This window comes from Oncorhynchus gorbuscha, linkage group LG15 (assembly GCF_021184085.1).
Source record: "Oncorhynchus gorbuscha isolate QuinsamMale2020 ecotype Even-year linkage group LG15, OgorEven_v1.0, whole genome shotgun sequence".
NCBI classification, from domain to species: domain Eukaryota; kingdom Metazoa; phylum Chordata; class Actinopteri; order Salmoniformes; family Salmonidae; genus Oncorhynchus; species Oncorhynchus gorbuscha.
In genome coordinates, this window is record NC_060187.1 from 76,042,933 (window position 1) to 76,069,595 (window position 26,663).

The following is a 26,663-nucleotide window of genomic DNA, read 5'->3' on the forward strand; positions in this document are numbered from 1 at the left end:
GGTTGGAATATGAGAAAGGCTGGGGTTGGAATATGAGAAAGGCTGGGGTTGGAATATGAGAAAGGCTGGGGTTGGAATATGAGAAAGGCTGGGGTTGGAATATGAGAAAGGCTGGGGTTGGAATATGAGAAAGGCTGGGGTTGGAATATGAGAAAGGCTGGGGTGATGCTGGGTGGAGAGTTGGTAGTTTACCAGAGAGGAAAGGAGGATTAGAAAGAGGAGCTTGAGGGAGAAAATGCAAGAGCTTTTCAAACTGAGGCCATAAGACCATAACCCAAGTCAGTCTACATCAGCTACAGAATGCCATTTATGGCAAAGTAATGCAACTATAGGACAGCAGTCTGCACAACGTACAGGACAGCAGTCTGCACAACGTACAGGACAGCAGTCTGCACAACGTACAGGACAGCAGTCTGCACAACGTACAGGACAGCAGTCTGCACAACGTATAGGACAGCAGTCTGCACAACATACAGGACAGCAGTCTGCACAACGTACAGGACAGCAGTCTGCACAACGTACAGGACAGCAGTCTGCACAACGTACAGGACAGCAGTCTGCACAACGTACAGGACAGCAGTCTGCACAACGTACAGGACAGTAGTCTGCACAACGTACAGGACAGCAGTCTGCACAACGTATAGGACAGTAGTCTGCACAACGTACAGGACAGCGGAGTCAATCACCACCTTCCGGAGACACCTGAAACCCCACCTCTTTAAGGAATACCTAGGATAGGATAAAATAATCCTTCTCACCCCCCCTCCCCCCCCTTAAAATATTTAGATGCACTATTGTAAAGTGGTTGTTCCACTGGATGTCATAAGGTGAATGCACCAATTTGTAAGTCGCTCTGGATAAGAGCGTCTGCTAAATGACTTAAATGTAAATGTTAAATGTAAGTAGTCTGCACAACGTATAGGACAGTAGTCTGCACAACATACAACTACAGGACAGCAGTCTGCACAAAGTACAACTACAGGACAGCAGTCTGCACAACGTACAACTACAGGACTGAAGTCTGCACAACGTACAACTATAGAGCAAAACAAACTAATTGAGGAGGAAGCTAAAATAAATATAAGGCATGTATGTATGGAATCTAAGCAGGGAGCTGGACAAAGCATGTCTAGCATGCATTCACACATTGACAGAAGTGGTTCAGACACACAGCACCGCGAAACACAGAACTCACCATTTCTCCTCGTCTGCGACGATGGAGGGACTGAAAGAGAGGAGATGAATAGATATTAAAGAGATAGAGAGAGAGAGATAAGTGCAGACATTGCCAAGTCTGTAGACTTACCGCCGCAGTCGATTAAGTGGCATTTTCCCTCGCTCTTTCTCGACTGATTCTTAACTCTGTTTTGGGACGGTGGAATCTGAAACGGCTAAGCTTCTCCTGATCCAACTCAAATCTGACTGCAGTGATATTGTATTCAGAGCAGAAGCTACTGAACATATTCTGATCTTTCCAACAAAAAAAGGGAAAAAATAAAACAGTCTAAAACAATAAGAGATGCATTAAAAGCTGCACCCAAAACAATGCACAAGAAACTATTGACAATTGTTTTTAAACTAAAACACTGCAAAACTCTAATCTGTACAAATCTATCCAATCTGCATTTCTTCACAAGGCAAGGTATCAGCTGTCTAACTATCTGCAAAAGATAAGTGTGAAGTCAATGCACAGCTGCTCTCTGGGAGTTGTCTGCAGGGTGGGCTGGAAAATCTAACAATGCTCCAGGACACCGGAAATGGCTATTTAACTGTGTTTTAGTCTGATGCAACAAGCAGGCAAGAATATGGAAATGAGATCCTACTGTTTCTCTTTTCTATTAACATAAAGGGAGGGGAGGGGTTTCCCCAGGATTCCTCAAGCCAATCAGGATGCCCCATCCCTCCATTCCACTGACTGACCAATAGGAGACAGAGGTGGTGAGGTCACCATGTTCTAGCGGCGAGAGGGGGAGAGACGGGGTGGCGACAGAACGAGGGCGGGTGTGGGATTGTGGAGGAGAGATGAGGATTGTGGAAGTGAATCTAAATGGGCCGAATAAATGAATAACTCTTCTGTAGTTAGGAGACAGAGAGTGTTGATTGTGAGTCAGTAAGTTTATGATGTGTTTGACACTGCCTGCTGACAAGCTTTTCATACTTCCTCCACTGACAATACAGTAGTAACCAGAAAAAAGGGACCTATGCATTGGGCATATCCCCTTTCTCTTTGTTTGTCTCTCTCTTATAGTCACTCTTTCATCCTCTCTCTTCACACTGCAGATTAAAGAGCTTGTCTCCTGCTCTCCTCCTCACTTGTTCCAGTGTTAATTCATTGTGTCTGGCCACTGGGTCAGAGGTAGATGAACGGACTACACTGCCCCTACTCTCCCTCCCTCCCCCTCCCTCCCTCCCTCCCTCCGGTTGGCAGCATGCCAGGGGAGAGCCTTCCTGCCAACGTGGCACTGCTGACTCTCTCCTTCTCCCTCTGCTTCCTCTCCTCCACCTCCCTTTCACCCCCTCTGTTCCAATCACTGTTGTCCCTCTTTCTTTTCTCCCCAAATCCCTCTCTCTCCTCCATGTCTTTAATCATCCATCTATCCCCCTAGTGGTCCCTGTGTGTTGAACTGGTTGTGTCAATGTGTGTATTTCTGCACCATATTCTAGAAATGTCCGCTGAGGGACTGGAACTGTGATGTCTAGAGGCCTGTGATGTCATGATGATACTACACAGCATTTAATTGAATTCAAATTAAACTTGCCCCCAAACGAAGCCATGAGAGGTTTAACTTAGCTAATTAGACTGTACCTTTATCTATGAAGTTACATAAAAGCTATACGTTATGTAGTACTGCATTACGACAGTCAATAATCCACCCCAGCAGTCTACTCACTGGATCTCAGACATTTTGTCCAGCAGGGTCTCTGCCACAGCCTTCTCCTTCATCTCCATGGGGATACGATCGGTGGGGTAGTGAGACTCCACCTCCAGCAGCTCTGCCGCGTTAGGGGTCATACCCATCATCCTCTTCTGCCTGGGAGGGAGGCAAGGCAGGAAGTATCCCTTTAAGGATTTACATCTCACACTGTATAACTGTCATCAGTCTGACATTATCTCTGAGGGCTAGTTGGTACACACGTGTGTATGGGGAGCAACAAGAAAGTTTGTGTTTAGGGCAGAAACTATTTTAAGCCAATGTTATCACTGATGAGTCAATAGGTTTTGACCAGGTCACTGCTGGTTCAATGGATGTGGGTGTGTCACCTAAAGTCTTCCAGCTGTCGCAGCACCTCTGGGGCTTGAGCCAACTGGACATCCTGGACAAACTTCTTCTGCTGCTCCTCACTGAGCAGGTCTGGTCTGGTACGGTCTGAGAGAGAGATTACATACACACCATGCTTTATCCAGATAATGCTGAATAGACCAGTGGTGGCTGCATTATCTCAAATCATAAGAGAACGATCGTAGGAGGGCTTACCCAACTCAAACGATACATTGTGAGGGATTTGCACTCTGAGAATCTGTGTGGGTTGAAGAGGAGGAGGGAGAGAACATTTTAATTTGACATAATAATAATATGCATCACACTGACTTCTACAACAACATTTGTATGTTCTCCTCTGTTCCTCTGGTGATGTAGAGGTTAATCCAGGTCCTGCAGTGCCTAGCTCCACTCCTACTCCCCAGGTGCTCTCATTTGTTGACTTCTGTAACTGTAAAAGCTTTGGTTTCATGCATATTAACATTAGAAGCCTCCTCCCTAAATTTGCTTTATTCGCTGCTTTAGCACACTCTGCCAACCCCGATGTCTTAGCCGTGGCTGAATCCTGGCTTAGGAAAACCACCAAAACCCCTGAAATGTCCATCCCCAACTATAACATTTTCCGCCAAGATCGAACTGCTAAAGGGGGCAGTGTTGCAATCTACTGCAGATATAGCCTGCAGAGTTCTGTCTTACTATCCAGGTCTGTACCAAAACAACTCGAGTTTCTACTCCTAAACATTCACCTTTCCAGAAACAAGTCTCTCACCGTTGCCGCTTGCTATAGACAACCCTCTACCCCCAGCTGTGCCCTGGACACCATATGTGAATTGATTGCCCAGCATCTATCTTCTGAGCTCATGCTGCTAGGTGATCTAAACTGGGACATGCTTAACACCCAAGCCATCAGTCTTTGAAAGCCAAGTTAACAAACAGATTACCGACCATTTGGAATCTCACCGTACCTTCTCCACTATGCAATCTGGTTTCAGAGCTGGTCATGGGTGCATCTTAGCCACGCTCAAGGTCCCAAACGATATAACCACCATCGATAAGAGACATTACTGTACAGCCATATTCATCGACCTGGCTAAGGCTTTTGACACTGTCAATCACAACATTCTTATTGGCAGACTCAACAGCCTTGGTTTCTCAATGATTGCCCCGGTAGGTTCACCAACTACTTCTCCGATAGAGTTCAGTATGTCAAATCGGAGGGCCGGACCTCTGGCAGTCTCTATGGGGGTGCCACAAGGTTCAATTCTTGGGCCGACTCTCTTCTCTGTATACAGAGTGTTATAGTGTTAACTAACCTCCAAATGAGCTTCAATGCCATACAACTCTCCTTCCGTGGCCTCCAACTGCTCTTAAATACAAGTAAAACTAATTGCATGGTGCCTGGTTAGACTGTAAACTCTCCTTCCAGACTCACATTAAACATCCCCAATCGAAAATTAAATCTAGAATTGGCTTCCTATTTCGCAACAAAGCATCCTTCACTCCTGCTGCCAAACATACCCTTGTAAAACTGACTATCCTACCGATCCTCAACTTCGGCGATGTCATTTACAAAATAGCCTCCAACTCTATTCAACAAATTGTATGCAGTCTATCACAGTGCCATCCGTTTTGTCACGAAAGCCCCATATACTACCCACCACTGCAACCTGTATGATTTAATTGGCTGGCCCTCACTTCATACTCGTCGCCAAACCCACTGGCTCCAGGTCATCTACAAGTCTCTGCTAGGTAAAGCCCCAACTAATCTCAGCTCACTGGTCACCATAGCAGCACCCACCCGTAGCACGTGCTCCTGCAGGTATATCTCACCGGTCACCCCCAAAGCCAATTCTTCCTTTGGCCGCCTCGCCTTCCAGTTCTCTGCTGCCAATGACTGGAACGAACTGAAAAAAATCTCTGAATCTGGAGACTCTTACCTCCCTCACTAGCTTTAAGCACCAGCTGTCAGAGCAACTCACAGATCACTTGCACCTGTACATAGCCCATCCAATCTTCCACATCCCCATACTGTATTAATTTATCTTGCTTCTTTACACCCCAGTATCTCAACTTGCCCATCCATCTTCTGCACATCCTACCATTCCAGTGTTTAACTGCTATATTGTAATTACTTTGCCACCATGGCCTATTCATTACCTTAACTCTCTTATCCTACCTCATTTGCACATGCTGTATATCGACTTTTCTATTGTATTATTGATTGTATGTTTGTTTACTCCATGTGTAACTCTGTTGTTGTATGTGTCGAACTGCTTTGCTTTATCTTGGTCAAGTCGCAGTTGCAAATGAGAACTTGTTCTCAACGAGCCTACCTAGTTAAATAAAGGTAAAATAAATCAAATAAATAAAGTATAGAGATCTCAAACAATGCAGTACACCACAGTCACCACCAGATGTCACTTGAATACCAATAAAACAAAATGCAGGCAAGAGGAAAATTTGAAAACAAAAGTACAATATCTACTCCATGAGTCTCTCTCTACCTCTGAATGTTCCAATGAACTTTCACTAAACGTATCCTTTTAGAATAGAGAGGGAGTGTAAAACAAAGGTCATTCCCACGACCTGAAAGGGAAGTCGTTTGTCAGCGTGAGAAAGTGTGACACACTGAGTAGAGGGAGAGACACACACACACACAGGGCGAGAGGAAGAGGGGTACAGAGGGTACAGCTGGACAAACGGCCAGTACCAAGAAAGCAGAGGAAGTACGGTACAGAACAGTGACGTGCCATTCTGGCTCTGGGCTCTACACTCGCTTCCTAGCTCCCTGTGTTTCTTGCACTTACAGCGCTCTTGTCTAGGAAGCTGTTGTAGAACTCCACAAACTGCTTTTTGGTCTCTTTGGTACTGAGGTTCTTGAAGAGGTCAGCATGGAGGTAACACAACTGGGAGGGAGAGAGAACAAGAAAGATAAAAATGAGGAAGGGAGCTAAAAGATGTAAGTACCACACACACAAACCATTTTCTATAACACTTTTAGGTCGTTTGCGCGGCCGTATGCAGACTTTCTACAGCACATTGTGAGAATGTGGAGGATAGACAGTCTGGTGTGTATTAAAATACATGTGCATCACTAGCTGCAGGGACAGGTAGGGGGAGGTAGGAGGTTTGGGAGAGGGGTGAGGAGAGGGAGCCTGTCTGGGCTGTGAAGGGGTAACGGTACCTGGGTGGATCACGGTGTCTGCATGCAGAATAAAAGGGAGAGAGGCATGCTTAATATCACTAGAGATGCACAGAAAGAGAGCTACACATGGAGCAGACAGACAGTCATCACACACTAACATGGACATAAACACCCACACCAGAAAATACATCACCATACACACACACACAGTAGTTCTCACCAAGGAGGAGCAGTCGAACTGCAGGATGACGTGCTGAAGGAAGACCAGCAGGTGGGTTGGCCGACTCTTCACTAGCTCTATACTGGTGAAGTGACTGCTGTGGTCATCCACCGTCTGGGATGGACAGAGAGAGGGGGGGGGGGTTAGAAACAGTAGATATACTAAGGGAGAGGCGAGGAATATAGGAGGGAAGAAGGAGAAGGTACAGAGTGAATGACAGATTAGATAGAGGACATTGGTAGACAGAGAATGATGGGTAGAGAATGGAGTATGGAGTATTAGATAGACAGAGAATGAAGAGGAGAAGGGTAGAGAATGGAGTATGGAGTATTAAATAGACAGAGAATGAAGAGGAGAAGGGTAGAGAATGGAGTATGTGAGGGGGACAGATTAGATAGACAAGAGAATGAGGAGGAGAAGGGTAGAGAATAGAGTATGTGAGGGGGACATATTAGAGAGACAGGGAATGAGGAGGAGAAGGGTAGAGAATAGAGTATGTGAGGGGGACAGATTAGAGAGACGGGGAATGAGGAGGAGAAGGGTAGTGAATGGAGTATGTGAGGGGGACAGATTAGATAGACAGGGAATGAGGAGGAGAAGGGTAGAGAATAGAGTATGTGAGGGGGACAGATTAGAGAGACGGGGAATGAGGAGGAGAAGGGTAGTGAATGGAGTATGTGAGGGGGACAGATTAGAGAGACGGGGAATGAGGAGGAGAAGGGTAGTGAATAGAGTATGTGAGGGGGACAGATTAGAGAGACGGGGAATGAGGAGGAGAAGGGTAGAGAATAGAGTATGTGAGGGGGCGGACAGATTAGAGAGACAGGGAATGAGTAGGAGAAGGGTAGAGAATGGAGTATGTGAGGGGGACAGATTAGAGAGACAGAATGAGGAGAAGTGTAGAGAATAGAGTATGTGAGAGGGTTAGAGAGAAAGATCAGAACAGATATGATCATTCATCAGTCTATTGTTCGCTACAGTTCATTGTCACCAGGAAGTTACTCACGGGGTCCAGATCATTCTCAAAGTCCTCATCCTCGGCCCCGATGATGCTCATGGCTGGGTTAGACCACTGAGCCCCAAACTCTCCCCCTACAGACAGAGACACAGTTAGACCACTGAGCCCCAAACGCTCCCCCTACAGACAGAGACACAGTTAGACCACTGAGCCCAAAACGCTCCCCCCTACAGAGACACAGTTAGACCACTGAGCCCCAAACGCTCCCCCTACAGACAGAGACACAGTTAGACCACTGAGCCCAAAACTCTCCCCCTACAGACAGAGACACAGTTAGACCACTGAGCCCCAAACGCTCCCCCTACAGACAGAGACACAGTTAGACCACTGAGCCCAAAACGCTCCCCCCTACAGAGACACAGTTAGACCACTGAGCCCCAAACGCTCCCCCTACAGACAGAGACACAGTTAGACCACTGAGCCCCAAACGCTCCCCCCTAGAGACAACATGATTGGGTAAATAAACCGAGAATTAACGGACGCCGACCATACCAATCACATTAATATTATAAAAACTTATAGTTATATTTATTGTTATCACATCAATTCAGACAATTTATTGCTATGTGGATTTTTGGCACCATGAGGAGACAGAAAAGAGAGAGAGAGGACATTACATCATATGACACCATCACAACGTGCTGAGTGACACTACGAAAGTCAACCCACACAGACCTCAGCCTCACCCACAAGAAGATGAGGGAGGAAATATATATATAGGTTAGACAACCCTGGTCTTGTTTTAGTTTAACCTGGAAGACCAGGTGTGTTGATTTTAGACAATCACTGAACTGCTCAATTAGGTCTGTTGGTCAGGTGTGGTGCCTAGTTGGGACAAAATCCTGTAGTACCTGCGGCCCTCCAGGAACAGGGTTGCCGTCCCCCTGGCCTAGTCTATAGGACCCCATAATCACACTACTAAAGCCTTGTTCACACTGCAGGCCTTAATGCTCAAATCCATTTTAGAATACTGACTGTCCAAACAGCAAGTTACAAGTGACCAAATCAGATGCGTGTTCAGACAGCAGTCATTTGCTGACATGGCCAAGCTAGTTGTCATAGTAACCACTGGTGTGTGGCAGTGGTGTAGCAAAGATATTTATAACTAAACCAAGATAGACCAGAGCCTGTCATTTCAAATGGAAACAAATGAGTCATAGTGGGCAGAACAAGCAAGGAGGTGGGCAGAGCCAAGCACAAGCTAGCAAGATCTTATTAGCTTGTTCTAGCATACATTTGCATATTTCCGTTACGGAACGCCTAGTCTGAAGTGTGCAATAACTCAATTCACCTTTTCACTTGTTCTAAACAATGCCATTTTTTTGGCAACTTTAGCAAAGGGTAAAGTCTAGAAAACTTAGTCCACTGTTTGCAAAAGATTATAGTTTTGGGAACAGAAAACTATTGAAATCAAAGGTTCAATCAATGAGAAAATTTGCAGAATGTCAGCCAAAATCCATCTCGTTCCACCTTCTCCCACTGCCGGCCACTGGGCTTCCTCTCACTGCCATATTTGGTAGTGAGTTGAAACGCCAAGTGGATGCTTCACATTTATACATCCGCTGAAATACCTGTCTCATTGTTCTATCTGTGGGTGTACTCTGATTGGTGGTGGTGCTCGTGGTTCCTATCACTCAGAAGTTATGTTGCAAGTCAAGGTGACAATAATGCTTGCCATGGACGTTTCCCAGTTGCTTTGAGTGTTCAGAATCATAGTGTAAGAACACTTAAGCCCTCAAAGGATAAGATGGTCCAGCTTTCAAAACAAGTCCTTTTTGGCTGGCCACAGCAGTCAACTAACTAGCTGGTTACTAACTAGCTGGTTAGCTGTTAACTTTCTAGCACATTCTTTAATTTATTTGTAAACAATTAACAAGCTAGTTAGTTGACATGTTCTTTGTCAAACTGTCAAGATATGTCAAATAACAATCTAAAAACCACTTGAGGGCAAATAAATCAGATTTGACTGTTCAGACAAGAATGAAGGTGGTTTGAAATGTGGCTTGAAATAGGCTTTTGAAATTTCAGGAAAAATAACTGATTCGAATCAGATATGCCAAAGGTCCAAAGCAAGGAGTTGGGGGGAGTCAACTACGATTAGAGTGTTCGGATAGAGTATATGGTAAGAGCTTCTTTAAGGGGGGGGGCACCTATCCTGTGTATGTGAAAATTACATTTTATTTACACTGGTTAGGATGGGGGGAGGGGGTAAACTCTGGTTAGGGAGGGTGGGGGGTAAACTCTGGTTAGGGAGGGGGGTAAACTCTGGTTAGGGAGGGGGTAAACTCTGGTTAGGGAGGGGGTAAACTCTGGTTAGGGAGGGGGGTAAACTCTGGTTAGGGAGGGGGTAAACTCTGGTTAGGGAGGGGGGTAAACTCTGGTTAGGGAGGGGGGGTAAACTCTGGTTGGGGAGGGGGGTAAACTCTGGTTGGGGAGGGGGGGGGGGGGTAAACTCTGATTAGGGAGGGGGGGTAAACTCTGGGCAGGGAGGGGGTAAACTCTGGGCAGGGAGGGGGTAAACTCTGGGCAGGGAGGGGGTAAACTCTGGGACTGTTTAGGGAGGGGGGTAAACTCTGTTTAGGGACTGTTTGGGAGGGGGGGGTAAACTCTGGTTAGGGAGGGGGTAAACTCTGTTTAGGGAGGGTGGGTAAACTCTGTTTAGTGAGGGGGGTAAACTCTGTTTAGGGAGGGGGTAAACTCTGTTTAGGGACTGTTTAGGGAGGGGGTAAACTCTGGTTAGGGAGGGGGTAAACTCTGGTTAGGGAGGGGGTAAACTCTGGTTAGGGAGGGGGTAAACTCTGGGCAGGGAGGGGGTAAACTCTGGGCAGGGAGGGGGTAGGGACTGTTTGGGCAGGGAGGGGGTAAACTCTGGGCAGGGAGGGGGTAAACTCTGGGCAGGGAGGGGGGTAAACTCTGGGCAGGGAGGGGGTAGGGACTGTTTAGGGAGGGGGTAGGGACTGTTTGGGAGGGAGGGGGGTAGGGACTGTTTAGGGAGGGGGGTAAACTCTGTTTAGGGAGGGGGTAAACTCTGTTTAGGGAGGGGGTAGGGACTCTGTTTAGGGAGGGGGGTAAACTCTGTTTAGGGGGGGGGGTAAACTCTGGTTAGGGAGGGGGGGTAAACTCTGGTTAGGGGGGGGGGGGTAAACTCTGGTTAGGGAGGGGGGGGGTAAACTCTGGTTAGGGAGGGGGGGTAAACTCTGGTTAGGGAGGGGGGTAAACTCTGGTTAGGGAGGGGGTAAACTCTGGTTAGGGAGGGGGGTAAACTCTGGTTAGGGGGGGGGGGTAAACTCTGGTTAGGGAGGGGGGTAAACTCTGGTTAGGGAGGGGGTAAACTCTGGTTAGGGAGGGGGGTAAACTCTGGTTAGGGAGGGGGTAAACTCTGGTTAGGGGGGTAAACTCTGGTTAGGGAGGGGGGTAAACTCTGGTTAGGGAGGGGGGTAAACTCTGATTAGGGAGGGGGGTAAACTCTGGGCAGGGAGGGGGTAAACTCTGGGCAGGGAGGGGGGTAAACTCTGGGCAGGGAGGGGGGTAAACTCTGGGCAGGGAGGGGGTAAACTCTGGGCAGGGAGGGGGGTAAACTCTGGGCAGGGAGGGGGTAAACTCTGGGCAGGGAGGGGGTAAACTCTGTTTAGGACTGTTTAGGGAGGGGGGTAAACTCTGTTTAGGGACTGTTTAGGGAGGGGGTAAACTCTGGGGCAGGGAGGGGGTAAACTCTGGGCAGGGAGGGGGTAAACTCTGGGCAGGGAGGGGGGTAAACTCTGGGCAGGGAGGGGGTAAACTCTGTTTAGGGACTGTTTAGGGAGGGGGTAAACTCTGGTTAGGGAGGGGGTAAACTCTGGGCAGGGAGGGGGTAAACTCTGGGCAGGGAGGGGGGTAAACTCTGGTTAGGGAGGGGGTAGGGACTATTTAGGGAGGGGGTAAACTCTGGGCAGGGAGGGGGTAAACTCTGGGCAGGGAGGGGGTAAACTCTGGGCAGGGAGGGGGTAAACTCTGGGCAGGGAGGGGGTAGGGACTGTTTAGGGAGGGGGTAGGGACTGTTTAGGGAGGGGGTAGGGACTGTTTAGGGAGGGGGTAAACTCTGGTTAGGGAGGGGGGTAAACTCTGGTTAGGGAGGGGGGTAAACTCTGGTTAGGGAGGGGGGTAAACTCTGGTTAGGGAGGGGGGGTAAACTCTGGTTAGGGAGGGGGTAAACTCTGGTTAGGGAGGGGGGTAAACTCTGGTTAGGGAGGGAGGGGGGTAAACTCTGGTTAGGGAGGGGGGTAAACTCTGGTTAGGGAGGGGGGTAAACTCTGGTTAGGGGGTAAACTCTGGTTAGGGAGGGGGGTAAACTCTGGTTAGGGGGGTAAACTCTGGTTAGGGGGGTAAACTCTGGTTAGGGGGGTAAACTCTGGTTAGGGGGGTAAACTCTGGTTAGGGGGTAAACTCTGGTTAGGGGGGTAAACTCTGGTTAGGGGGGTAAACTCTGGTTAGGGGGTAAACTCTGGTTAGGGAGGGGGGTAAACTCTGGTTAGGGAGGGGGGTAAACTCTGGTTAAGGAGGGGGGTAAACTCTGGTTAAGGAGGGGGTAAACTCTGGTTAGGGAGGGGGGAGGGGGTAAACTCTGGTTAGGGAGGGTTAGGGAGGGGGTAAACTCTGGTTAGGGAGGGTTCGGGAGGGGGTAAACTCTGGTTAGGGAGGGGGCTAAACTCTGGTTAGGGAGGGGGCTAAACTCTGGTTAGGGAGGGGGCTAAACTCTGGTTAGGGAGGGGGCTAAACTCTGGTTAGGGAGGGGGCTAAACTCTGGTTAGGGAGGGGGTAAACTCTGGTTAGGGAGGGGGGGGTAAACTCTGGTTAGGGCCTTTGCTTGCTTATCACGACAGGTCATTACTGACGCAATTGACTGCAAGAAAATATAGGGGCCAATTTGAATTCTCCAATCAATTTTTGGAGAATGGCTAAATATCTAGTGCCATTAAAATCCTGGAGTGTTTGACTAATTAAGTAGAATCAAGGTGCTTTCTGCAAATCACAAATTCCTCTTCCTCCAGGCTCCTCTGAAACATTTAGATTTGGGATCGTAGCTTGGAGGGAGTTAGAGAGAGGGATAAATATTTTAACCCAGGGGAAACAGTTGGACATGCCTTGCCAAAACCCAGTTTACAGCTGAGCATTCAACAAAGTTTAACTAAGCCTGAGCCAATAATGCCCTGAGGGAGAACTCATGACAGTCAGTGACAGCTAGGCCTGTCCAGGAACAACCCCAACCCTTGAACTCTACCCTTAGACCCTAGGTTACACCTTCAGCTGTAGACTGTAGGAATGGAATACGGTACACCCGCAATAACATCTGATAAATGTGTGTATGTGACCAATAAAATCTGATTTGAATTGATGTAGTCTAAGCAATCTGGCAGAAGCTCAGAACCTAAACCCATTTCGAAAGTAGAGCCAGATTACCATTTTGCTTACACATACCCAACACAACATCAGATCTCCAAACACAGAAGGGGTAGGGGCTAGGGCTATCAAAAAACATTGATTTCAAAGCTTAACCAACCGTACAACTCAACGCACAAGGACTGCTTTTAACAGTTTACACATACAATTGTGCAAAAACACATTTAGAGGAAAAACTGTGCAGATACAAAGTTTGGTAAAATAACACAACTAAGGGAGATTTTACTGTAATTCTGTTACCAAACTTTGTATCTGCACAGTTTTCACCAGGAGGCATAAAAAAATGTTTTATTGTGTCAATTGTTGAAAGTAGTCATTGTGCATAGAGCTGTATGGTTTATTAAAATTTGAAATCAATTGTTTTTGTTTGCCATACATTTTTAAGTGAAAAATGAGTCTCTCAGCATAATTCCATTACTGTGCAATTGCCTGTAAGTCACAGGAGTGGACCCCCGCCATGCATTCATCCTCCAGGCCATAGTAAGTCAGGCTCCTAGAAGCCACTGGGAAGCACCCTGACAGTCACAACAGCACCATTGTCCAGCCCTGAGTCAAATCACTACTGAGAAGATCTTAGAAAGGCCTGTGTGTGAATAAGGATGTGAGCGGGTGGGTGTGGGCCTGTGAAAATGTAAAACAAATTGTAGAAAGAGTGCAGTGTAGAAAGAGTGCAGTGTAGAAAGAGTGCAGTGTAGAAAGAGTGCAGTGTAGAAACGATGCAGCGTATCTAGATGTGACGTGAGGCGCGATAGTAGCAAATGTGTGTTGGGTTTGAGAGTGAGGTTAGGTAGAGACTAAAATAGCACATTGTCTTGTAAGGAGAATTGGTGTTGCTGGTATGAGTTCAAAGAGGCTTTAGAGGTCAAGAAGGAGAGAGATGGAAAAATGGAGTTGGAGGAGGAGAGAACATGTGGACATTCAGTCATGTGTAGAGGTAAGTCAATCAAATGTATTTATAAAGCCCTTCTTACATGATGTCAAAGTTCTGTACAGAAACCCAGCCTAAAACCCCAACCACCATGCAATGCAGGTGTAGAAGCACAGTGGCTAGGAAAAACTCACTAGAAAGGCCAGAACCTAGGAAGAAACCTAGAGAGGAAGCAGGCTATGAAGAGTGGCCAGTCAAGTAAGTAAACCAGGAAACTGAGTGGAATGCACAAATGTGCACAAACACACGCAGAGTAGGGTGAAATAATCCCACACACCTTCCCCTCAGCACCACACATAACCATCACTGTTAGTAGCCTGAATCAACCAATGCCCTGGCTGCACTTACAGTAATCTTGTTCACCACACGCTTCTGCCCAATGCTATGTGGAATTAGCCTGGGAACGAGGTGGCATGTAAAGTAACACCGCTGCAGTAGCCCAACCGTACAGTTACATCACCATGGCTACCACAGAGGCTGAATGCACTGCTGCAACTATGAAATGATGTCACATGAAGTAGTATCCCCCACTATAGTGCAAACATGGAGAGTCTGCTGTTACAGACAGTGTTGGGATATTATAGCTTAAATCTGAGAGGGTCTATGTGAGAGGGTCCCTTTTACTCTCCTCTCCTGACATACTGAACATTCCACAGCATGGCACCAGACTACACCAGTCTCTTGCCCTTCCCTTCTCGTCGAGACACATGAAAAGGGCTGGATGGGGCTGTTCTGACAGTGAGGAAAGGGTGAGAATCTATTACAGACTATTGAGACATGACTTGGTGAGGAAAGGAGACAAGGAGGGGAAGTTGATTCAGGCCATTTTTGGGATGTGGCCCAGAAGAGTAGGAGAGCCCTGGAGCTCCTGAGGAGGCAGCTGTGCTACTCCTCCCACACTCCCCTGCACCTCTCCCTCTCGGCACATTCCAACAATAACTCAGCATGTTATTATAACTCAATAGGTGTCAGCTGGCATCATTCTATTGATAGCTATCAGGCACATGTGCCTCTGTATGTGTGTATTATAAAGCACCTGTTACAACTCCCATCTCCATTTTTCACTTGAAACTCATTCATATTGTATGGTTATTCAACATGTTTTGTTTTACAGCATTTCTTAGTTCCACCAGGCAGGTCACTGTGAGAGTTGTATTAATAACCACTGAGTCACTGTTACACCAGCTCTAGCACCAAGACCACAATCCCCATTGTGTAACCGTTTGAGCAAACAAACACCCACCGTGTCACCATTTACACAACCAATAAGAACGCAGGACACTGAGGGGACAAACGATGACTTCACCCCACTGTGAGCTTCTTCACTGTCCATACCACAGTGGGAGGGGCTGATACCGGTCAATCAAGCTTCTTCAATGACAGTCCCATTGCAGTTTGTGTGAGCCAATCGTAATAGGAAGGATCATAGAAATTCTAGTTGTATGGTGCCTGCCAATACCCAGTAAGAGTAGAGCATCACAGACGGCTGGAGTTATGATAATGCCAACAGAGCCGACTGGCACAACCCTTCAGAGGGATGAAGCCTTAGACAGACCCTTGTGCAGTGGTGGGAAAAGTACTCAATTGTCAAACATGAAAGTAAAGATAATAGAAAATAGAAAATGACAAGTCAAAGTCACCCAGTAAAATACTACTTGAGTAAAAGGTCTAAAAGTATTTGGTTTGAAATATACTTAAGTATCAAAAATTCCTTCCATTCATTAAAAAAATTAATGTTTTATTGACGGATAGCCAGGGGCATGCTCCAACACTCAGACATAATTTACAAACAAAGCATTTGTGTCCAGTCCCCCTGTGCATCCCCCCATCCACAGGAAAGTAGTGTAGAAGGTAGAAAGTTTAAAGTTCCTCAGCGTACACATTACTGACAAACTGAAGTTGTCCACCCACACAAACAGCGTGGTGAAGAAAGCAGCGCCTCTTCAACCTCAGGAGGCTGAACAAATGTGGCTTGTCACCTAAAACCCTCAAACTTGTACAGATGCACAATTAAGAGCATCCTGTCAGGCTGCATCACCGCCTGGTACGGCAACTGCCCCGCCCTCAACTGCAAGGCTCTCCTGAGGGTAGTGAGGTCTGCACAACGCATCACCGGGGGCAAACTACCTGCCCTCCAGGACACCTACAGCACCTACAGGAAGGCCAAAAAGATCATCAAGGACAACAACACCCGAGCCACTGCCTGTTCACCCCGCTCTCATCCAGAAGGCGAGGTCAGTACAGGTGCATCGAGAGACTGAAAAACAGCTTCTATATCAAGGCCATCAGACTGTTAAACAGCCATCACTAACATAGAGGCTGCTGCCTACATACAGACAAATCTCTGGCCACTTAAATAAATTGAATACATGGATTTAATAAAAGGTATCACTAGTCACTTTAAATAACATCTACATATCCTACATTACTCATCTCATATGTTAATACCGTATTCTATACCATCTACTGCATCTTTCCTATGCCGCTCTGCCATCGCTCATCCATATATACATATGTACATATTTTTATTCCACCCCTTTAGATGTGTGTATTAGGTAGTTGTGAAATTGTTAGATTATTTGTTAGATATTACGGCACTGTCGGAACTAGAAGCACAAGCATTTCACTACACTCGCATTATCATCAGCTAATCATTTGTATGTGACAAATAAGATTTGATTTAGTGAGTCCGCCAGATCAGAGGCAGCACCAGGGACCAAGGATGTTCTCTTGATAAGTGTGTGGATTGGACCATTTTCAAAATGTAGCGAGTACATTTTGGGTGTCAGGGAAAATGTATGGGAAAAGTACATTATTTTCTTCAGGAATGTGGTGAAGTAAAAGTTGCAAAAATACCCCCAAAAAACTACTTAAGTAGTACTTCAAAGTATTTTTACTTAAGTACTTGACACCACTGCCCTTATGTAACTGGTGAGTCATAATACTGTAAAAATAAAAGCAACAAAGAGAACGAGGGTTCTACAGTATCTATCAATCATAGAAGCCAGTCTTTCATCCCATATAAAAACAGAAAGTAGGTGCATTTCTAAGTACCAAACATTCATTCATTGTGTCAGTTTAGGTCACTCTTCACCCCAAACACCCAGTCCCGCACAATAGCCTGTGTCTGGTCCCCTGGGCCACTATGGCAGCATGGCCCTGAAATAGAGCAGAGCCCTAAAGGCAGCTAGCTGTGTTTGTGCTCTTTTTATCTGGCCTTCTCATCAGGCTGAATGAGTCAGAGCTTCTCCGGGGTCCTATGGCCCTGGCCTGGCTCCGAGAGGGTGTCCCCAGAGGCGCCTGAGTAGAAAAGGAGCGGGAGGCACACAGACAGGAAGTGGGTGTAATTTCCTCAGGAAACATAGCCATTTCCTGTTCGACCTGTCTGCAAGAGTCACGTCGAGAGATCAAAGACGAGAGATGAAGAAGAGGGGAGGGGGGGGGGAAATGGGGCACAAAAAAAAAGAGAAGCTAGAAAAGAGCATGGATCATGGCAGAGGAGAACAAGGTCAGGGGTCCGATTAAGAAGTGACACCCTTTTCTTTATTTGACCTGTGCTCATCACCTCTGTCACTCAGAAGAGGAAGTTGGCAAATATTACATGAACGAAACTAACCGAAGAAAGATGATTGAGAAACAGAGAGAGGAGTCAAGGTCACGTGGGTAAAACTGAGAGAAGGTGTGAGAAGCACAGTGAGGCCCTAGTACTGCTCACTGCCATCATGTGTGCAGGGGGGGGGGGGTGCGTATCAAATCAAAAGTTATTTGTCACATGCTTCGCAAACAACAGGTGTAGACTAACAGTGAAATGCTTACTTACGGGCCCTTCCCAACAATTCAACGTCAACGGTGAAAAGGCGACTCCGGGACGCTGGTCTTCTAGGAAGAGTTCATCTGTCCCGTGTCTGTGTTCTTTTTCCCATTTTTATTGGCCAGTCTGAAATATGGCTTTTTCTTTGCAACTCTGCCTAGAAGGCCACCATCCTGGAGTCGCCTCTTCACTGTTGACGTTGAGACTGGTGTTTTGTGGGTACTATTTAATGAAGCTGCCAGTTGAGGACTTGTGAGGCGTCGGTTTCTCAAACTAGACACTAATGTACTTGTCCTCTTGCTCAGTTGTGCACCAGGGCCTCCCACTCCTCTTTCTATTCTGGTTAGGGCCAGTTTGCGCTGTTCTGTGAAGGGAGTAGTACACAGTGTTGTACGAGATCTTCAGTTTCTTGTAAATTTCTCGCATGGAATAGCCTTCAATTCTCAGAACAAGAATAGACTGACGAGTTTCAGAAGAACGTTCTTTGTTTCTGGCCATTTTGAGCCTGTAATCGAACCCAGTTGTTCTGATTAAAGAAGCAATACAACAGTTTTCAGATGTGCTAACATAATTGCTAAAGGGTTTTCCAATGATCAATTAGCCTTTTTAAATGATAAACTTGGATTTCCTAACACAACGTGCCATTGGAACACAGGCCTCTGTACGAGGCCCATAATAAAAAATAATATAAAGCAGTTTCCAGCTACAATAGTCATTTACAACATTAACAATGTCTACACTGTATTTCTGATCAATTTGATGTTATTTTAATGGACAAAAAAAGTCATTTTCTTTCAAAAACAAGGACATTTCTAAGTGACCCCAAACCTTTGAACGGTAGTGTATATTACTCAATGTCAACAGATTAAATCATCTAAGATAACTAGGTACTAGAACAGTTTACTGCCTGGCCTTGTAAGTATTTGTAGGGTTAATCCGTACATTTGTTTACATAGCAGAAAATAGTATTGAGTAAACAGAGATTGTCAATCACAAATCAACATAGCAGACTCAGGACCTAAATGGATGGACGTTCAAAAAGAGAGAGATATAAGACAGAAGAAAGAACCTCGAGAGACAAAGGAGATGAGAATGAATGGGCAAAAAGGAGAGGGGGGAGAGAGAGACAGAAGTGTCAGGAGGAGGTGTGATAGAAACAGCTGCGCTGGTGTGAATATGCCCTCATACCACATCCTCTCTACCCATCCCTCTTTGTCTGTGTCTCTCGCTCTCTTCCTTCCCTCCCCGTACTCTGTTCTCCCCTCTCTCTCCACCTTCAACTCAATAATCTTGGTTGGTATGGCCACTCCAATACAGCCAGTCACTCATTTTTTTTTAACCAGGCAAGTCAGTTAAGAACAAATTATTATTTTTTAATGATCTAAGAACAGTGGGTTAACTGCCTGTTCAAGGGCAGAACGACAGATTTGTACCTTGTCAGCTCGGGGGTTTGAACTTGTAACCTTCCGGTTACTAGTCCAATGCTCTAACCACTAGGCTACCCTGCCGCCCCACTACCTCATGACCAGAACAGTAGAGCCAATTATGTCATTTAACAGCCATTACGCACTGGCTAACATAAGACTAGCAACTCAAAAAAGTCATAACCCCTAGAACACCAGTAGTGTGTTAAATCCCCTGCATCTCATTCTGTCCCGATTGCCTATCAGTTAGAGGCAAAATATACTTCCATACCCAACAACTCCTTGGCATTACTTTCCATACCTCTTCTTTTTCTCTCGCTCTCGCCATGTAAGAAGTAACTTTTTCATGCTTTATGGAAACATTGGATAGACGAGGGCCAATCGACTGTCATGGAATGGGTTTGCAGTGAGCCTCCTGCCTATTTAACTGCTTCCAAATGTGTGTTGGTGTGTGTGTGTGTGTCTGGATAGTAGGGTAATTGCGCAGGCCAAACACAGAGGCCTTTGATTACCATTTGGGTCGTGGAGAAACATTCTCATTCATTCAGAAGGCATGTATGTGTGTGTGTGATTGTGTTGGCAGGCCACGTTTCACCACCCCTATGACCAGTGGTGGCTGATGAGGACTTGAGGACTGCAGCACATAAAGCAGCTATGTCCGGCCAGAGTGTTGGAAGAGCTTTCCCAGAATCCCAATCTGGGCTGGCTCTGAACATGGAGGTAGCAATACCACCGCCCCTCCATGACGGTACGGCCCACATAACTCACCAACCATGCAACACAGTCCTGCTGCATTCACATCCTCCATCTTAACATCGCTCTATTACTGAGGCACCATGAACCACATACTGCAGCTAGCATCATTATTGGACATTTCTGTTACATTTCTCAGTGAAAATGGCCTAATAATTAATCTTAAGATTTAGTCATATTTAGTCATATAGCTCTGTCGCCCCCTTTTCTAACCAGACTTTTAGAAAATAATGTGTATACAACTAGGGCCCCCTCTCTCTTGTTTACATTAGAAACCTCATCAGCCCTGTTGCCCTGTCAACATGGATGGTCAATTCAGGCTGCTTGCTCTCGTGATGGTGGTGTGTGTGTCTAAACCTCCACTTATCCCACCCACCCCTATCCCTCTCTCTCCATCCATCCATCCATCCCCAAGAGTAAACACAGTCCATGAAGCCCAGTCTATTTTTTTCCAGCCTGACCCTGGGAATGAAAGAGCTCCTTCTCTCCCTCCTGTTCTCTACCAGTCTGACTCACATTCTGACTGAGGGGTAGAGCTGTTTCCATGTCACACCGGTCTGCCTGCCTGCCTGTCTGTCTGCCTGTCTGCCTGTCAGCCAACACAAGAGACACACAAAAACACAAGGCCTAACACAAAGACATAATACACACAGACAACAGTATACCCCAAACATAATCTAATTGTACATACTGTATGTGCACACACATCTTCTCCATACTACAAAGACTCAATCAGGGCTTGGGGATGTCACCACCTTGCACACATTTTCAGTTCCATTCCCCTGCCTCTACCTAGTATATCAGAGGACAATGGGTTGGTCCTGGACAGTTCTGAACTACATGGCTGTGCTACAGGGCTGACACAGCACACTGACAGACAGGAGAGAGAGATAAGCACTTCTACTGTACAAGCTGACAGTAAACCAGAGCTACCTGTGTTCACCTGAGAATACCCCTGAGCTAGGCTACCTGAGAATAACCCTGAGCTAGGCTACCTGAGAATAACCCTGAGCTAGGCTACCTGAGAATAACCCTGAGCTAGGCTACCTGAGAATAACCCTGAGCTAGGCTACCTGAGAATAACCCTGAGCTAGGCTACCTGAGAATAACCCTGAGCTAGGCTACCTGAGAATAACCCTGAGCTAGGCTACCTGAGAATAACCCTGAGCTAGGCTACCTGAGAATAACCCTGAGCTAGGCTACCTGAGAATAACCCTGAGCTAGGCTACCTGAGAATAACCCTGAACTAGGCTACCTGAGAATAACCCTGAGCTAGGCTACCTGAGAATAACCCTGAGCTAGGCTACCTGAGAATAACCCTGAGAATAACCCTGAGCTAGGCTACCTGAGAATAACCCTGAGCTAGGCTACCTGAGAATAACCCTGAGCTAGGCTACCTGAGAACCATCACCCACCCTGTCGTTACAATCTCCACTTATTACAAATACACGTCTCATTTAACTGTCGTCTGGAATGCACACTAGGCTAATTGCAAAAGGACATACAGTGCGCACACACTGGTGAACCCACATGGTTCTTGGTTAGAAGGTGCTCAGACATGTTGAGATGTTTATTTTGTAAGCCACACAAGTAGGCCTACAGGGAATCGACTAGTAGTTTACCCTTTGTCCAGAGGGACAGCTGTTGCATTATGGGTAGAAAGGATATATTCTACCATCTGCTTGTTGTCTGGTCGAAACCCTCTGGCCTAGTTACTGAGCTCAATGTACCTCAGCTGTAACTACACTAGGCCTAATAAAGCACTGGGATTCCTCTATTAACTTCTTATGGCTGGGGGCAGTATTGAGTAGCTTGTGCCCAGAGTAAACTGCCAGCTACTCAGTCCCAGTTGCTAATATATGCATATTAGGATATTTGGATAGAAAACACTCTGAAGTTTCTAAAACTGTTTGAATGATGTCTGTGAGTATAACAGAACTCATATGGCAGGCAAAAATCTGAGAGAGAAAAATTGAACCCGGAAGTGGGAAATCTGAGGTTGGTCGTTTTTCAACTCATTCCCTATTGAAAACACAGTTGGATATTGGTCATGATGCACTTGCTAAGCCTTCCACTAGATGTCAACAGTCTTTAGAAACTTGTTTAAGGCTTTTACTGTAAAGGAGGGGCTCATAAGGGCTCTTTGAGTCAGTGGTCTGGCAGAATGCCACAAGCTCGTGATGCTCGTTCATGTGAGAGTTAGCTCGCATTGCTTTTCTACAGACAAAGGAATTCTCCGGTTGGAACATTATTGAAGATTTATGTTAAAAACATTCTAAAGATTGATTCTATACATCGTTTGACATGTTGCTACAGACTGTAACGGAACTTGCTGACATTTTGTCTGCTCTTTGTCTGCTCGTTTCGTGAGGTTGGATTTGTTTACAAAACGCGCTAACAAAAGTAGCTATTTGGACATAAATGATGGACATTATCGAACAAAACAAACATTTATTGTGGAACTGGGATTCCTGGGAGTGCATTCTGATGAAGATCAAAGGTAAATGAATATTTATAATGTTATTTCTGACTTCTGTTGACTGCACAATATGACGGATATCTTTTTGGCTTGTTTGGTCTCTGAGCGCCGTACTCAGATTATTGCATGGTTTGCTTTTTCCGTAAAGCTTTTTCGAAATCTGACACAGCGGTTGCTTTAAGGAGAAGTGTATCTAAAGTTCCATGCATAACACTTGTATTTTCATCAACATTTATTATGAGAATTTCTGTAAATTGATGTGGCTCTCTCAAAATCACTGGATGTTTTTGGAACTACTGAACATAACACACCATTGTATACTGAGATTTTATGATATAAATATGAACTTTATCGAACATAACATACATGCATTGTGTAACATGAAGTCCTATGAGTGTCATCAGATGAAGATCATCATAGGTTAGTGATTAATTTTATCTCTATTTGTGCTTTTTGTGACTCCTCTCTTTGGCTGGAAAAATGGCTGTGGTTTTTCTGTGACTTGGCTCTGACCTAATATAATCGTTTGTGGTGCTTTCGCCGAAAAGCCCATTTGAAATTGAACACTGTGATGGGATATAACAAGTTTATCTTTAAAATGGTGTAAAATACTTCTATGTTTGAGGAATTTTAATTATGGGATTTCTGTTGTTTTGAATTTGGCGCCCTGCACTTTTAATGGCTGTTGTCATATCGATCCCATTAGAGGGATCCAGTCTTCTCTGACACCCACAGAACACAACTGTGTAGAGTTAGCATTGTAGCTCTTATTGCAGGGCTGTGACTGTGTGAAATCACCTCCCCAGTCAGCCTATTGTGTGTATTGACATTCATATTGCACTGTACAGCTTTACCTAAGGATTGGGGATCAATGAAATGGGGTATCAGTCTACTCAATACCCAAGCTCCAAAACATCCACGTGACATGCAGTCATATTCAGGTCCAGATTGGTCAACAAGCTTCTTTGCCACGTCAAATAGTGTTATTTACCATGTATCTTTTTTGACCCAAACGGCATTCCATAGAAATCCTGGATGAGAATGAAACAACTGAACAACGAAACAGCACAGCATGTAAATGTGAAAGAAATAGGTTTTGATTGTGTTTTACTGGTAACGGGGACATACGTAACTTTTGGTCAGTGTGGTGTGTGTAACCTTTATTTAACTAGGCAAGTCAGTTAAGAACATTAAGAACAAATTCTTATTTACAATGACGGCCTACCCTGGCCAAACCTATGGACGATGCTGGGACAATTGTGAGCCGCCCTATGGGACTCCCAATCATGGCCGGATGTTGTACAGCCAGGATTCGAACCAGGGACTGTAGTGACTCCTCTTGCACTGAGATGCAGTGCCTTAGACCACTGCGTCCGTGTGTGTGTTAACTATTTAACTGTACAAGAATGCTTAAAAGGCAGATACAATTTTAAATATCAGTTATCGGTATTGTTTTTTTGGCAAGGAAAATATTGGTATCGGCCAAAAATGTAATATCGGTGCATCTCTATCAAAAACACTGCATTTCAAACAGCCAGCAATAATCTAATGAATTCAGGGCTAGTGAAATTATACCTAGGTTAAATATAAGCCTTCCACAACCATAAGACCCACTTATTATTTAATGATTTAATCTAAATAGTTTAACCTGCTTTTTTTGCAATAATAACTGATCTGGCTTTCAAATCTGTCTATGAAAATGCCCTTTTTGTTACAAATTTAATCAGAAACATGTCATTACTGAATGTACCCACTTCTTGTAGCAGGCATATAGAAAATTAACACAGGTCTCATGAACAATCTCTCAAACACAAGCCCACGTGCTAGCGAGAAGCCAGCTAATCTATATATTTCAACGTTAGCCAACTTGGAGCTATTTGCTTGCTAACAAGGTCTAAAAGTTTAATTGTTATTAACACACCCTTCTGTCCATCTCCAACTGTTTGAACGACATGCTAGCCTGTCCACTGTGTTCAGATGTTAATAAAATCTAGTGGATATCTTATCTCATAATGAGAACGAGTTGCCAATGAGAATGAAAACAAATTCCTTATATAATGTTGTTTTATGCTATGACAGTCTTTGGCTAAAACGCTGCTAGCAGTATGTGGTACCGCAACGCCACCGCGAGCGACAAACTGAGCATTAATTTTCCATAACCAACGTTCATTGATACTCCTGTTTCAGTAGTGTCTGCTCTGCATTCAATTTGCGGAGTTGAGACATAAAAATGATATAGTTAGAAAGGTTAACTCCTATATTACAGTAAAATAATGTCTAAATGTGTTTCAGTCTCCATATGACCCATTCTGTTGGACCAAACCTCAAATGCAAACAGCGAGTTAAAACCGCTTGTCAGAGAGGAAGCGATCTCTCATTTTTGTTGTTATTAGTAGTAGGGGGAGTGGCTTTGTGATAGGGGGAGGAGCTGGGCCTGTAGGGGGCGGGGTTTGTGTGTGTAAATATACACAGCCTCAGCAGAAGAAGCAAAGGATGAGACCAAAAAGACAATAGAATAAGCGGACATAAACGAAAAATAAACAATACCTTGATTCTTGCGATACAGGCATTTGGAATATCGCGCCAAAACATGAATTCAAATAATCAAATTCAATACATAGCCCAGCCCTGGTGTGTGTGTGTGTGTGTGTGTGTGTGTGTGTGTGTGTGTGTGTGTGTGTGTGTGTGTGTGTGTGTGTGTGTGTGTGTGTGTGTGTGTGTGTGTGTGTGTGTGTGTGTGTGTGTGTGTGAGAGAGACAAGAAGAGACGGTACCCTTTGAGCTTCAGGCAAGACTGCACTTGCAGAGGTAGAGAAAGAAAGGGATGACAGCAACATGTTGTTGTTCCTCTAAGAGACAGGAAGCCTCTGTAGTTCAGTGTCGCCGCTGACACATCACAAAGCTCCAAGCCCAACCGCCGTTTCAGCATCACGTCTCATCTGATCAGTTCAGACACAGAACTACTCCAAAACAACTACAGGTCAACCTACAGGCCCATAACAACAGACCATGGCTGGACTTGAGACAGAGTGCTGTTCAGATTCTGAGCAAAGGTCCTACATAGCACCTAAAGCAACATTTTTACTGATTCAGCATTCACAATGTTGATGTGTTATAGGTCCAATTCAGTCTCTTAGTAACATATAGACAAAATTATTTTGGGAGTTCAACTGAGGCTGTGAAGCTAGAGTGCTAAATAAGTGTTGAACAAATCATACTATGGATATTGGCCCAACCCTCTAGGTCTGATCATGTATATTTTTCTCTTGATCTTTGATCCCAGAATTTCTAAGTCACCTAAGTCACTGTTACTACAGTAGCTGGCTAACATCTGGTACTTTACCCTGCACCTTAGAGGCTGCTGCCCTGTGTACAGAGTCATGGAGCACTGGTCACTTTAATCATGTTTACATACTGTTTTACCCACTTCATACGTACATTCTGTATTCTTGTCATGGCTCATCCTATACAACTACTGCTGTACCCACCTTTTCTACTCATATACTGTCTATACCAGTTTATATATATTCCGGACATTGACATAGCTCATTCTGATATTTTTTATTTATTTGAAATTATTGGATTATATTGTGGATTATTGCTAGGTACTATTACCACATTGTTGGTGCTAGAAACACAAGCATTTCGCTGCACCTGCGATAACATCTGCATATCTGTGTACGCAATCAATACATTTGGATTTGTAGAGGATTAAACAGAACGATGGGAGAGGGGAGTTAGTCGATGGGAGAGGGGAGTTAGTCAAAGGGGAGGGGAGTTAGTCAAAGGGGAGGGGAGTTAGTCAAAGGGGAGGGGAGTTAGTCAAAGGGGAGGGGAGAGGCAAAAAGGCCAAAAGTGGGATGGACTCTAGTGACAGATGTGTGTTTGTGTAGCTGCTGTACTTTTCATATAGAAATATAAAATAATGTTCTACTGGAGTGCAGGAGAAATATGCTACAGATAAACCTACTGGTACAATCTCACACATCTTGCTATTAGTAGGCTATGTACTTTTTATAATGATTAACAATCTAATCAGTATAATGATGTCTAAATAACAATCAGACGTTAGGCTGGTTTAACAACTCAATCAAACATGCGCTATTAATGTTATTTGATAAAGTATACTTTTTTAGGTTTTAAATGTCACATTGGAATACCAGGAAAAAAATACATAGGCAAGCAAATGA

At 45.2% G+C, this 26,663-nt stretch overlaps 1 protein-coding gene across 4 annotated transcripts in view; it reads right to left on the reverse strand.

Annotated features, from left to right (window-relative positions):
• LOC123998057 (rho guanine nucleotide exchange factor 1-like) overlaps positions 1 to 26,663 on the reverse strand; it is a 56,371-nt gene that overhangs the window by 28,903 nt on the left and 805 nt on the right. For all 4 annotated transcript variants that reach the window (XM_046302895.1, XM_046302894.1, XM_046302893.1 and 1 more), the window contains exons 2-8: positions 7,632 to 7,717; positions 6,626 to 6,739; positions 6,068 to 6,166; positions 3,477 to 3,519; positions 3,263 to 3,368; positions 2,892 to 3,032; positions 1,196 to 1,225 (exon numbers count right to left, since the gene is read on the reverse strand). In XM_046302895.1, coding sequence (XP_046158851.1) covers positions 1,196 to 1,225; positions 2,892 to 3,032; positions 3,263 to 3,368; positions 3,477 to 3,519; positions 6,068 to 6,166; positions 6,626 to 6,739; positions 7,632 to 7,682 — 584 coding nt within the window. In that variant the 5' untranslated portion in view covers positions 7,683 to 7,717. The remainder of the gene's footprint in view (positions 1 to 1,195; positions 1,226 to 2,891; positions 3,033 to 3,262; positions 3,369 to 3,476; positions 3,520 to 6,067; positions 6,167 to 6,625; positions 6,740 to 7,631; positions 7,718 to 26,663) is intronic.